The 15180-nt window shown below is 35.0% G+C and overlaps 1 protein-coding gene across 4 annotated transcripts in view; it reads right to left on the reverse strand.

The window, feature by feature from the left end:
* Positions 1-15180, reverse strand: part of TASP1 (taspase 1) — a 261785-nt gene that overhangs the window by 177959 nt on the left and 68646 nt on the right. For 3 of the 4 annotated variants that reach the window (XM_025400222.1, XM_025400224.1, XM_025400223.1), the window contains one exon: positions 10077-10156. The exons of the other annotated variant lie outside the window; for it this stretch is intronic. In XM_025400222.1, coding sequence (XP_025256007.1) covers positions 10077-10156 — 80 coding nt within the window. The remainder of the gene's footprint in view (positions 1-10076; positions 10157-15180) is intronic. 4 annotated transcript variants of the gene reach the window in all.

A 15180-nucleotide genomic window follows, 5' to 3' on the forward strand; every position in this document is an offset into this window, starting at 1 on the left:
AGAAATAAACTAAGTTTTTAAAATTAAGAAAAAGGTCAAACCCAGAGAAACAAAGGAGTCCTGAAGGTAGACACTACCCTCTCAGCATCTGTTGATGCATGCCTCCTCCAACTGTGGTTTTAAAGGTCTCTGCGCATAGGAGGTAAGAGACGAAACTTGGGCACAACGCAGTACGAGAAAACACACTGGAGATTACCACAAAGAAAGGAGAGAGTCTCAAAGGTTGATATGCCCAGTGAATAGTAGAATGAGAAAAAAAGTCACCAGGCACCAAAACATAAGAAAAAGTAAATAAAACATTTTTTAAACCAGAAAACTTGCAAGTCTCAGCTTTGGTTCTAGATGTAAAGAGGAAACATCTCCCTAGAAATTTCATGACTAATGAGGGCATTTAGATAGGCTTCGAGTAGAATTCTTATTACCTGTGAGACCCCAGGGTAAAAAAGTGATCTCAGTGTACCAGTGCTTCAAAGGGCCTCCAAACACAAATGCAAATACTCCCTAGAAAAACAAACTGGCCTTAACTTATCCAGACCTCAAAGAACCCTATGTTTCAATCAACATGTGCTCATAGTTTTAAAAGAAAAATTCACAAAACAAATAAGAGATAAACTACCAAGAATAAAAGCCAGCCAAATATCAGAAAGCATAATCTGAACCACAAAAATCTCAGATACTGGAATAATCAGATAAGAATATAACATATGTTTATGCTCAGAGAAATAAAAGAAATATATCAAAAATAGGATTAAGCAGCACGATGATAAACTGACCAGGCTGAATTGAAGAATAAATAGAGCTTCAATCCATCAATAAATAAAATAATCAAAATTTTAAAACTTGATATATAAATTTTAACAGCCAATTAGATCCAGCTGATAAGAGAAATTACAAACTGGAACATAACACTGACAAAGTTACTGAGTAAAGTTTTCTGATAATGGCAGACTAAGTTATGCAGAGTAATTATCCATGGAATATTCCTAAAAATGTTGGGTAAAATATTTAAAATACCACCTTAAAAGCACTCAAAACTTTACAAGTACTAAGCTAAATTCTTGGGTAAACTGTGGATTATTGCACTGTGAACATTTGCCAACACTAGCACACTTGCATTTGACTAAACGGCATCAAGGAGAGGAATACGTCAAGCCCAGAGCCTATTAAGAGTAGACAGTTTTATAGGAGACACTCCCCACAATAAACTGGGAATTTAAAGGGCTAATTCTCTTAGAGTAAAGCTAATCCATAACTAAGTCCATTACTCCCTCTATCTCAAAAGCAAATGCATGCAGTCAATATTGTCCCAGATTATAGCAGAGCATGAGACTAAGAAAAGATTGGGGGAGAAAACAGGGAGAAGGCAAAGAAAAAGAAATAAAGTATTTGAAAGAGGTGGGGAAAGAAAACTATCTCTAAGAAACTTTTGGTCTCATGGGGCCCTTGCATAGATTTGCAAATACACACACTGTACAATCCCAGAAGGAAAAGAAAGAGAGAAGGAGAAGATGGTTAACTTGAAGAAATAGTAACTGAAAACTTGCCAACTTTGATGAAAGATATGAACACCCAAGACATAAACACCCAAGAAGCTCAAGGAACTCCAAGTAGGAAAACTGGGAGAGCCATACCAAGGCACATTACAATCAAATTGTCAAAGACCAAAGACAAAGAGAGCATCTTGAAAAGCAGATTATCACCTACTAGGGATCCTCAATAAAATTATAAGCAGATTTCTCATCAGAAACTTTGGAAGCCAGAAACAGTGGGTTTATATATTCAAAGTGCTGAAACAACAAAAGCATCAACCAAGAACCCTGGCTGTGGCCAAACGGTCCTTCAAAAATGAGGGGCAAATTGAAATACTCTCAGATAAACAAAAACTGAGATAGTTCTTTTCTACTGGACCTACCCTGCAATAAATGCTAAAGGAAATCCTTCCAGTTAAAATGAAAGAACCTTAGACAGAACTCAAAGCTGTAAATAAACAATGATCTCTGATAAAGATAAATACATGGACAACTGTAAAAGATAGTCTTATTGTAATTTTGGTTTCTAACTATGCTTTTTGTTTTCCACATGATTTTATTTATTTATTTATTTATTTTTTGAGACAGAGTCTCCCTCTGTCGCCCAAGCTAGTGTGCAGTGGCACAATCTGGGCTCACTACAACCTCTGCCTCCCAGGTTCAAGCGATTCTCTTGCCTCGGCCTCCCAAGTAGCTGGGATTACAGGCACGCACCACAACGGCTGGCTAACTTTTTGTATTTTTAGTAGAGACAGGGTTTCACCATGTTGGCCAGACTGGTCTCAAACTCCTGAGCTCAGGTGATTTGCCCACCTCAGCCTCCCAAAGTGTTATAATTACAGGTGTGAGCCACCATGTCTAGCTTATTTTCTACATGATTTTAGAAACTAAAGTATTAAAACACTATCAGTCTGTTTTGGGACCAACAATGGGAAAAGATACAATTTTGTAAAAGAGGGTTGAGATAGAGCTGTATAAGAACAGAATTTTTATTTGCTATTGAAGTTAAGCTGGTCTAAATTCAAATTAGAATGTTATAATTTTAGAATGTTAAATGTAATCCCCATCATAACCACAAAAAAAAAGCAAGACAATATACACAAAAGAAAATGAAAAAAGAACAACACAATAAACCAAGTAGATCCAAAAGATATAAACAGAACACTCTATTCAACAATAGAATTCACATTCTTCTCAAGTTCATTTGACATATTTTTCCAAAATGTCCCATTTGTATGTGAGCACAAATCAAATCTCAATAGATGTAAAAGATAGGTATTGTACAATGTATCTTCTCCAACTGTAACAGGATGGAGTTAGAAATCAATGGTAGAAGAAAACTGAAAAATGCACAAATTGTGAAAAACTAAAATACAGAAAGAAATCACAAAGGAAATTAGGAAACGCTTAGATGTGAATAAAAATTAATACACCAAAATTTACAAAGTGCATCAAAAGCCTTACGAAAGAAAAAATTTTAGAGCTATAAACACATTTAAAAAGAAAAAAAGATTTCAAACAACAACCTAGCTTTAAAACTTAAGGAACTAGTAAAAGAAGAATTAAACCCAAAGCTAGCAGAACAAAGGAAATAAAGATCCGAGTGGAGATAAATAAAATAGATAATACCAAAAAAAAAAAAAAAGAAAAACAAATAAAACCAAAAGTTCATGGAAAACATTAACAAAATTTAAGATCTTTAGCTAGATTAAGAAAAAAAAGACAAATTACTATAATCAGAAATCAAAGTGGGGACATTACTACTGATTCTTCAAAAATAAAAAGTATTATAGGCCAGGTACAGTGGCTCATGCCTGTAATCCCAGCAGTTTGGGAAACCAGTGTGGGTAAATCCCTTGAATACAGGAGTTTGAGACCAGCCCGGGCAACATGGTGAAACCCTGTCTCTACAAAAATACAAAAAATTAGCCAGGCATGGTGGCATGCACCTGTAGTTGCAGCTACTCTAGCGGCTGAGATGGGAGGATCGTCTTAGTCGAAGAGGTCAAGGGTGCAGTGAGCCACGTTTGTGCCACTGCACTCCAGCCTGGGCAACAGAGCAAGACCTTGTCTCAAAAAAAAAAAATTGTATCTCTATATAAATATGTGTGTGTGTGTGTGTGTTGTGTATGTGTATATGTGTGTATGTATGTGTATATATATGTGTGTATACATATACACGTGCATATATATATATGCATATATGCACACACATATAAATAAGAGAGTTCTATGAAAAACTGGGTACCCAAATACTGGATGACCTAAATGAAATTAACAAAGTCCAAAAACACAAAACCTACCAAGACTGCATCACAAAGAAACAAAATCTGAATTAACCCATATCTAGTAAGGAGACTGAATCAATAATATAAACTCTCCTGGCAAAAAAAAAAAAAAAAAAAAAAAATTCCCAGACTTCATGGCTTCACTGGAGCATTCTACCAAACATTTAAACAATAAACACCAAAAAAATTAACAAAGAGGAAACATTTCCAACGTCATTATATGAGGCCAGCATTATCCTAATACCAAAACCATACAAAGACACCATAAGAAAGCTACCAACCAATACTTCTTACAAACGTTGATGCACAATTCCTCAACAAAATACTGCCAAACCAAATGCAGCAGCATATTAAAAGGATAATACACTATGACAAAGTGCAATTTATTCCTAAGAAGCAAAGGTCGTTCAACATATGAAAATCAATGTTATACACCAACATTAACAGGATGAAGGGAAAAAGCCTTTTGATCTTTTTTTTTTTTTACTATGTTGCTCAGGCTGGTCTTGAACTTCTGGCCTCAAGTGATCCTCCCACCTCAGTCTCCCAAAGTGCTGGGATTATAGGCATGAGCCACCCCACCCAGCATGATCATAAATGGATGCACAAATAATCATGTTACAAAATTCAAAATTATTTCATAATAAACACACCAAACAAACTAGAAATAGAAAGAAACGACCTCAACACAAAAAGGCAAAATGTGAAAAGCCCACAGCTAACATCATATCTATGGTGAAAGACTGAAAGCTTTTCCCCTAAAATCAGAAACATGACAAGGATATGTACTTTCACCACTTCTAGTACTAGAAGTCCAAACCTAACATTACAAGTACTAGAACTAGAAGTCCTAGAAGTACTGGAAGTCCCAGCCAAGGCAATTAGGCAAGGAAAAGAGGTAAAAGCCATTCAAATTGGAAAGGAAGAAATAAAATTATGACTTGATCTTATACTTGGAACATCCTAAAGATCTCTAACCCCACCCCCCAACACAAACACACAAACCCACTGGAACTAACAAATTCAGCAAAGTTGTATGATTCAAAATCAATACTCAAAAATCAGTTGCATTTCTATAAATTGACAATGAATTAAGAAAGCAATTCCATTTACAATAGCATCGAAAAGTATAAAATGCTTAGGAAAAAAACAAAAATCAAGGAGGCAAGAGACTTGTATGCTGAAAACAACAAAACATTGCTGAAAGAAATTAAAGATGTTAATCATGAAAAGACATCCATGTTCAAGAATTGGAAGCTTTAATATTATTAAGATGTCAATACTCCTTAAAGCAATCTACAGATTCAATGTAATCCCTAACAAAATCCCAATAGTGTTTTTTTTTTAAGAAATAGAAATATCAATCCTAAAATTTATATACAATCTAAAGGGACTCTAAATAATCAAAACAATCTTGGAAACAAAAAAAAAGTTGGAAGTCTCACTTCCTAATTTCAAAACTTACTGCAAAGCTACAGCAATCGAAACAGCATGGAGGCCAGGGGTGGTGGCTCATGCCTGTAATCCCAGCACTTTGGAGGCCAAAGCAGGCAAATCATTTTAAGTCAGGAGTTCAAAACCAGCCTGGCCGACATGGTGAAACCTCATCTCTACTAAAAATACAAAAAAAATGAGCCGGGCGTGGTGGTGGGCACCTGTAATCCCAGCTACACGGGAGGCTGTGGCAGAATTGTCTGAGCCCAGGAAGCGGAGATTACAAAGAGCAGAGGATCGCACCATTGCACTCCAGCCTGGGCAACAGAGTGAGACTCCATCTCAAAAAAACCAATATGGAAATGGCATAAAGGTTGTTACACGGAAAAATGCAATAGATTAAAGAGTTCAGAAATAAACTCTCACGTGTATGGTCAATGATTTCATGAGGGTTCTAGCACCATTCAATAGGGAAACCACAGTCTTCAACAAACTGTTTGAAAGACTAGATAACCACATGCAAAATAATTAGACCCCCACTTTATACCATATACAAAAATTCATTCAAAATGGATTAAAGACCTAAATGTAAGAGCTAAAACTATAAATCTCTTAGAAAACAACATAGGAGAAAAGGTTGGATATAACATCAAAACATAGACAATAAAAGAAAAAAAGATAAAAATTTAAAAGACACAATGAGTGAAAGACACAATCAATGGAGTGAAAAGGCAACTCATGGAATGGGATATTTGCAAGTCATATCTGACAAGTGTTAATATCCAGAACACATGAAGAATTCCTATTATCTCAACAAGAAAAACCCTGATTGAAAAATAGGCAAAGGACTAGGATATATATTTCTCTAAGAAAGATATAAAAATGGCTAATAAGCACATGAAAAGACACTTTAACAGCATAATCATTATCGAAATGCAAATCAAAATGACAATGAAATACCAACTCACAGCCACTAGGATGCCAACTATTTTTAAAAACGTAAAGGAAAGAACAAGGATATGGAGAAATTGGAACCATGGTGCACTGCTGATAGAATATGAAATGGTGCAGCCACTATGGAAAACAGACAATATGGTGGCTTCTCAAAAAATAAAAATAGAATAACCATGTGATCCAGCAATTCCATTTCTGGATACCCAAAAAAATGGACAGCAGGGACTCAAACAGATATTTGTACAGCCATGTTCACAGTAGCATTATGCATGACAGCCAAAAGGTAGCGTAACCCACGTATTCATCAATGGATGAGTAGACAAACAAAATGTGGTATATACATACAATGAAATATTATTCAGCCTTAAAAAGAAATTCTGACACATGCTACAACATAAACCTTGAAGAAGTCATGCTAAGTGAAATAAGCCAATTACAACAGGACAAGTACTCTATGATTCCACTTATAAAAGCAGAATTCATAGAGACAAAAATGAACTAGCCAGGGACTAAATGTAAGGGACATGGGGAGTTACTGTTTAATGGGTACAGTTTGGGTGTTACGAGATGAAGAGGGTTCTATAGATGATGATAGTGTTAGTTCCATAACAGTAAGAAAATATTTAAAGCTACTGAACTATACCATTAAAAATGTTTAAGATGGTAAATTTTATGTTATGTGTATGATACCATAAAAAGAACCACAAAAAAAGTACAAGAATGTTTACAGAAGCTTTATTCATAATAGCCAAAAATTGGAAACAACCGAGACATAAATGGGCAAATGGCTAAACAGTGGTAGCACCTCCATACCATGAACACTCAGGAATGGAAAAAAAAAAAAAAAAAAGCTATTGACAAACACAATGTGGATGTTATCTCCAGAGAGTTAGAGTCAGGAGCGGGGAAAAAAAAAAAAAAAGCAAATACCAAAAGGTTACAGCCCGTATGATACCATTTATATTACATTCTTGAAATGACAAAATTATACAAACGTAAAATATATTAGTAGCTATCAGGGGTTAAGGTGGGAAAGAAGATAACATCACTGATCACTAGAGAACTGCAAGTCAAAACCACAATGAGATACTATCTCACACCAGTCAGAATGGCTATTAATAAAAAGTCAAAAGATAACAGATACTGGTGAGGTTGTGGAGAAAAAGTGCTTATACACTGCTGGTGGGAGTGTAAATTAGTTCAGCCATTGTAGAAAGCAGTGTGGTAATTCATCAAAGAGCTAAAAACAGAACTACCATTTGACCTAGCAATCCCATACTGAGTATATACCCAAAGGAATACAAGTTGTTCTGTCATAAAGACACATGCATGCATTTGTTCACTGCAGCACTATTCACAATAGCAAAGACATAGAATCAACCTAAATGCCCATCAATGATAGACTGGATAAAGAAAATATGGTACATATACACCATGGAATATTATGCAGTCATAAAAAAGAATGAGATCATGTCTTTAGCAGGAGCATAGATGGAGATGGAGGCCATTATCCTTAGCAGACTAACACAGGAATAGAAAACCAAATACCACATGCTCTAGCTTATAAGTGGGAGCCAAATGATGGAAACACATGGACACATAGAGGGGAACAAAAGACAGTGGAGCCTAACTGAGGATGAAGGGTAGGACAGGGGAAGAGGATCAGGAAAAATAACTAAAGAGTACTTGGCTTAATACCTGGGTGACTAAATAGTCTGTACAACAAACCCCTGTGACGTGAGTTTACCTATATAACAAACCTGTACACGTGCCCCTAAAATTAAAAGTGTTTAAAAAATAAGTATTAGGAAAATAAAATACAGAAAATGTGAAGCAAGAAATTATCCCAAAATTTTCTTTTAATTTCTCCAAATTTGAAGCATATAAATGTCCAGACTGAATGTGCAAAATGAGCACTCAACATAAAGAATAAAAAAAAAAATGCCCCAAGATGCTTCATTGTGATCATCAAAACATGGGAATTAAGAGCTTCCTTCCAAACAGAAAAAATACACTAAAACATTTGTGAGTCTTGCATAATAGCAAGACTGGAAACAAGATAATAAGATAACAATTTCCTCAAAAACCTAAGGGAAACTGACTTTCAGTCTCGTATGTACTGAATAAGGAATAAAAAAGGAAGAAAAACACATGAGATCCAGGAAACAGAGAACCTGATACTGGAGAGAAGTGAAGGAGATCACAAGGTGAAGCAAGGCACAGTTCAGGATGGCAGCCATGCAGCAGACCTAGTAAGACTCTAGACTGGAAGGTGCCAGGTGGCCTGTCTCCAAGGGAAAAAAAAGGGAACTGACAGATGACCTAACTTGTTTGCCTGATATAAGAACTGTAAAATAAGTTCCATTGGAAAGACTGTAAGACATAATGAGTGACAGCAATCATGGGAATTTAAAACTCTCATAATCCAGCCCTACTGCTACACACACATTTCTCTTCCCTCTAGCCTCCCTGTATTACAATTTTTAGCACTACATGAATATTCATTCCGAATATAATTTTTTTTTTTTAGAGACAAGGTCTCGCTCTGTCACACAAACTGGAATACAGTGGTGCAATCATAGCCCACCGCAGCCTCAAACTCCTAAGCTCAAAGGATTCTCCTGCCCCAGCCTCCCAAGTAGCTGAGAGTACAGGAGTGCATGACCACACCCGGCTAATTATACCCTATTTAACTAACTTGGTTTCCTTGGAGTTAATCCTCATTTTTTCATTTGATTATTTAAATTATATTCAAGATTTCAGTGATAAAAATAAAATTTTTATTTAAAAAATAATTAGTGTATGTTTTTAATATTTCTTATTTTATGCAAATATTTTTAAAATAGACATATAATATACACAAACATACATACTTATAACTTCATTTTTCACTTTTTTCAGTCATTAGATTTAATCATTATCAGAGATTAGTCTTCACAATAATTTCTAGTTACTTCATAACATTTCATTTTAAGAATATATGATCATTTATTTACTCATATTCCTCTGTGTTGGGTATAAGATTTTTTCAAAGTTTTGTATATTCTTAATAATGCTCACTTGAGCACCCTTCTATATAAATCTCTGTCTATCTCCAATGACAGGTTCCTAGAAGCAGAACACTTAGTTGTACTATTTAGTTGTCCTCTAAAATCTCCACCAATTTACATTTATACCTACAATGTATTATGATTATTTAACCAAACAATTACCAGGAATAATATGTTTTAAATCTTTCAAAAGTAAAAGTTAAAAGGGAACAAATTCAACATGTACTCATTTTAATTTGAATTTGCCTGTTAAGTTATATTACGTACTTAGGACTTTTGATCATTTTTACATTGGGCAATTACTTGTGTTTGTGCTGTTTTTAATTTGGTAAATTTGGCAAATTTCTTCATAGATTAAGGATATTTATCCCTTTATTATATTTGTGATAACTGTTTTTCAGTTTAACTCTTATGTAGTCACACCTTTGTTTTTCCTTCCCTTACACTTGTATCTAAAAAGTCCTTCCCTCAGCTCAAGGACTGTTAAGTACTGACCTATATTTTCTTCCCTTTCTCTCTCTCCATCTCTCTCTCTCTCATTGAAGGGTGGTATTATGGTTTTATTAGTTATTTTAAGTAATCTCTAAAAGGGATCTTTTAGCAATACTTTTATAAAAGCATAAGGAAGCAGTGAGATGACCTCGGGAATATAAAGGTGGCTTAAAATGAAATAACTTTCTACATATCTTTTAACTACAAATCTTGCAACATGTAAGTTTTCTTCCATAAATATCTGTGCTACGTGGGTCACAACAGAAGCAATATTATACTTTCAGGTATATATGCTCATATAGCTTAATTTTTTTTAAGTTTTTACTCACTTGTGGTCATGATGTTAGGAGGGCAAGAGGGTATTCCATGATCTACTGCCCATCTGTAGGCTCCTTCTCCAACTAAAAAGCTAACAACAGAAAAATTATTTTTAAAATTCAGTGTCATCTTCTCCTACATATTCAATAAATATAGGTAATATGGTAAGGCAATTGAGAAAAAGTCTTGCATATGGACATAATTCCTGATTTACCTCAAAGTAATAAGATGACTGCATGCTAAAAAATTCCTGAAAATTTTTCCCCAAATTAGAAATTTTACAATTGGAATGTTACAATACCATTTGCAATAACTGATTAGTAAAAATTGGCAAAACTCAACATAATAAGATGTAAAAATAGTTGACTTCTCAGTAGAAAATATTAAGATTTATCTTGGACCAACAGGGTTCTCAGTTAATGTCACAAGATTGATTAATCAAATTAACAGTTTACAATTAAGTGAATGCCTTCAGATTTGGCATTATTACCTAGTAGAATACCTGGATCCATCCAAAATTAGTGGGTACATCTAGAGATGCTCAAATATGTATGGTTACATTTCTAAGCCTTGATGCAATAAAAATATATACATAACCCTCAGATTCATTTTTACTGTGGTAAGTAAAGTACTATGGTATGTCCCAAAAGTAACTTTTAAGTCCTAAACAGCAAGTTTTAACATAACAAAGTGGATAAAAGGATACTGATAGCTAAATATAAAAGACTTGTTTTCAAATATTTCAAATAGCATGTAGGATAATTAACTACCCCATTCCCTAAGTAATTTGATTAAGCAAATAGTAATAGCAAGCAGTTACCATAATAATTAATCACTCCATCTTCTTCCATAGCCAACTACTTAAAGATCTCAGCCAGCCAGTAATGGATTCCTTGAACTTGTGCCTACTTGCTAGTTTTCCACTCCCTATTTTTTGTTTCTGTTATTTTAATCATTCCAACACTAAAAACTCAAAGTAATACATATTGAAGTCTTAAGATTTGACTGTTAATAAGACCAGTGACAGACTGGCAAAACAAAATCTAAGTAGACCCTCAAAAACATATCCAAATGGCTCCAATGGGAAACTAAATGGTTAACCACAATAACTGCTTTCTAATATACATAAAGAAGGGGATGGAGGGACTATTTTAAATAGAAAGGAGAGAAGGCCAACAACAATAAACAACTTTACCTCTTCAAAATTCAATTTTTAAAAAAAAATTTGAAAGGATTCTAACAATAGAAAACAGTTTTTCCTATTCTTGTAAGAAATGAAATCCACTGCAAAGAAAAGCTGTCACATAAAGTTTAAATGTTAAGATAAATAGGAGCTTGGATGCAAATTTGAACGGTCCTGATGGCATTTTTAGCATTTCCTTCTTCTAGGAAAAACAAAAACTGATAAAAGAAATAATTCTCTTCATGAGAAGATGTAAAAGAGAAGCTGAAGTAGTAAACTAAATGATCAAGACAAAAGTTTGGAGTTGAATCTAATATTCTCAGCACTCCCATTGGTCATTTTGGGTTCAATTCCAGTATCTGGAATCAGTGAGGGGCATTTAACAAAATATTCTTAGCTTTATTTTACATATTTTTTAATCATTCGAAGGTTTGATTCTAAGTAAAATCAATTTGCTATTGTCAGCTATTTAAGTTTTTAAATACTTTGGGCATTGTGAAATATTCATAGGGAGGCAAATAGTTGGATGTCATCTTAGGGATAAGCATACTAAATATCTACCCTTTTTCTTAACATAAAAAATTACTGTATAGTATATCATCATTGCACAAAATATCATATAATTGCTTTTGAAATCATTTTAGCAGAAGCTTTTACTAAAAACTGTACTGACATGTCAAAAAAAAAAAAATCACATTCCCAAACATTAAATGCAGTACCAATTCAAACTTCTCTCAAGCATTCTTCTGATTCTCCAAGGAGGAAACTTTTAGAAAAGGTTCACGCCAATCTACTTCGAAGTCCCATTGACTCTATCATTATAACACATCTGGAATCTGACCACTTCTCACCACCTCCATTGCTACCACCTTGGTCTGAGCCACCATCATCTGATACCCACAATGCTGCAGTGGCCTCACTATTTTTATGCTTGCCTTGCCCTGTACTCCCTGACCCAGACAATTCTCAATACACCAGCCACTAAAATCCTTGTATAATACAATTCAGGTAATGGTACTCCTCTTTCAAAATCCTGTAAAACCTCTTGTGAGGACCAGTGCAAAAACTAGAGTCTTTTTAAAAATCTATAAGCTCCCATAGAATCTGATTCTCCCCATTCCCCAATTCACCTCTTATTCCTCTTGCCCCCTTGTGTACTCTACTCAATGTCTTGTAAAGCCACAAACATATCAAGGAGGCTCCTGCCTCAGGGTCTTCACCCTGACTGTTTCCTCTGTCTGGCTGTTCCCCTAATTTCCCAAATGGGAAACTCCTTCACATGCTCAAACATCCCTCCTTGATAAGGCCTCCTTAAAAATGCATCCTAATACCCTGCACTTCTCTACCCAGTACTCACAATCCCCTTATCCTGCTCCTTTTCCCTTTTTCCACCTTCTAACGTATTATATAATTGATAAATTTACACATTGTTATCTGTTAGTTTATCTTTGCATAAATTCCTTAAAAGCTTCAAGCTTCATAAGGGTAGAGATCTTCATTTTTTCATCAACATATCTCAAGCATTTAGAACAGTGCCTGAAGCATTCTAAACATTATGTCATGTTCTAACATATACAACTGTATTCCCACAAAATTCATAGTTTGAAACCTCACCCCCAAGTATTGGGATGGCATTAGGAGGTGGGGCCTTTTGGGATGTGATTAGGTCATGAGGGTGAAGCCCTCTTGAATGGGATTAGCCCTCTTGATTGCCCCAACTCTGAATTCCCCAACTCCTTGATCTTGAACTTTCCGGCCTTCAGAACTGTGAGAAACTTTTATTGTTTATAAGCTACCTAGTTTATGGTATTAAGGTGTTTTGTTATAGCAGAAACTCTCTAGAGTTCACTGTCTAAATGTAATATAGTCAAAAAAAATTTTCCCTGAATACCCTAAATCAACATAACCAAATTTATAATGTTTTTACTTCAAGCTTATTTACATGTGATCCAAATATTTCTAGTCATCTCATTTCTATTATAATTTAGATGATGAACTTCCAGGTACATGAGAGATTTTTCACTTCGGGACAAGATGGAGAAAAAAATAAAGACAAAATACAGAAAGTAGCAGTTTTCAGACATTGAGACATTAGGCAACATAGGACAGTGATCCTTGAGAGAGAGGAAACAAGGTAAACCTTGTGATTGTCTTACTGCAATCATAGGGTTCACCTTCATTATTGCCTAGAGAGTTTCTAAACCACAGCACAGGAGCTCCAGCAGTATCTCTGAGTTGAAGTGACATCCAGAGAGGGCATCCAGAGAAGCCACATAGCCACAGTTCATAAGACCGAGTACCAGAGAGGAGAGAACTGCATATAGAAAGTACTCTAGAGATCTGCAGAGTATCCCTCTAGTCTTCAGCTAAGTAGAGATCAGTGTATGTGTAAGAAGACATTACCCAAAGTCTTGGAACAAATGAAATGAAAGTTTAAAAAAAAAAAAAAAAACCAAGTCTCCAAGTTCAGACAGCCAGGAACAACAGCTCCTGCTCCCACCAGCCAAAGTAAAGGCCTCATTCTAGGTGCATCTGTTATAACACTTTGAAAGATTCCGCCTCAATAGCAAGGCAAAATTAGCTCAAGGCCAAATGCTTCTCATTTCATGTAACAAAGTTTAAAGCGAGACCTGAAAGGCTCAAGCTGTTTTTAAGTAACTTAGCCACATCCTAGAATAAAATGTAAGAATAGTTTTTAAAATACAAAAATACACAGCACCCTAAAAGGTAAAACTCACAATGTCTGAAACCCAATAAAAATTACCAAGCACGCAAAACAGGAGGAAAAGGTAACCTATAATGAGGTGAAAAATCATTCAACTGAAAACAATCCATAAATAACAAAAAGGACAGAATTAGCAAACAAAGATATTTAAATAATTGTTATAACACTATTCATATGTTCACAAAGCTAGAGGAAAGTTTAGGCATGTAAAGTAGATACATGGAAGACATTTTTTTAAAGATGCAAATCAAACTTGTAGAGATAAAAATAACAACGTCAGAAATAAAACACAAGCTGAATGGGATTAGCAGGCAGCAAGATATTACGTGATTAGACAGAAAAATAATTAGTAAACTTGAAGACAGCAATGAAAACTATTCAAAATGAAACAGAGAAAAAACAATGAAAAAAGTAAACAAATCGTCAGTGATCTGTAAACTACCACAAGGGGCTGAATTTATGTGCAATCAGAATTGTGAATAGAATAGAAGAGACAGGGATTCAGAAAAAAATATCTGAAGAGATAATGAGCAATTTTTTCCCAAAGCTGATGAAATATATATCCCCACACAACCAAAAAGCAAAATGAACCCAAACCAAAGTTATTACAAGAAAACTATAAACCAGTATCACTCATTAACATAGATGTAAAAATTCTTTACCAAATATTAGCAAACTGAAGCCAACAATATATAAAAAGGATAATACATTATGACCAAGTGGAATTTATCCCAGGAATGCCGCTTTATCAGTCAAAAATCAACAAATCACTAAATTAGCTAACTAAATTTTTTAAATTATAGGATCATCTCAATAGATGCAGAAAAGCATTTGACAAAGTACAACACCTATTCCTACTAAAGTTCTCAGCACAGTAGGTGACATGGTTTTGCTGTGTCCCCACCCAAATCTCATCTTGAATTGTAGCTCCCATAATACCCATGTGTCGTGGGAGGGACCCAGTGGGATGTAACTGAATCATGGGAGCAGGTTTTTCCCATGCTGTTCTTGTGATAGTGAGTAAGTCTCATGAGATTTGACGGTTTTATAAAGGGCAGTTCCTCTGCACACGCTCTCTTGCCTGCCACCATGTAATGTAAGATGTGCCTTTGCTCCTCTTCGCCTTTTGCCATGATTATGAGGCTTCCCCAGCCAAGTCGAACTGTGAATTCATTAAACCTCTTTTTTTTTTTTAAGAGACAGAGTC

This window comes from Theropithecus gelada, chromosome 10 (genome assembly GCF_003255815.1).
Source record: "Theropithecus gelada isolate Dixy chromosome 10, Tgel_1.0, whole genome shotgun sequence".
In the NCBI taxonomy this organism is placed as follows: domain Eukaryota; kingdom Metazoa; phylum Chordata; class Mammalia; order Primates; family Cercopithecidae; genus Theropithecus; species Theropithecus gelada.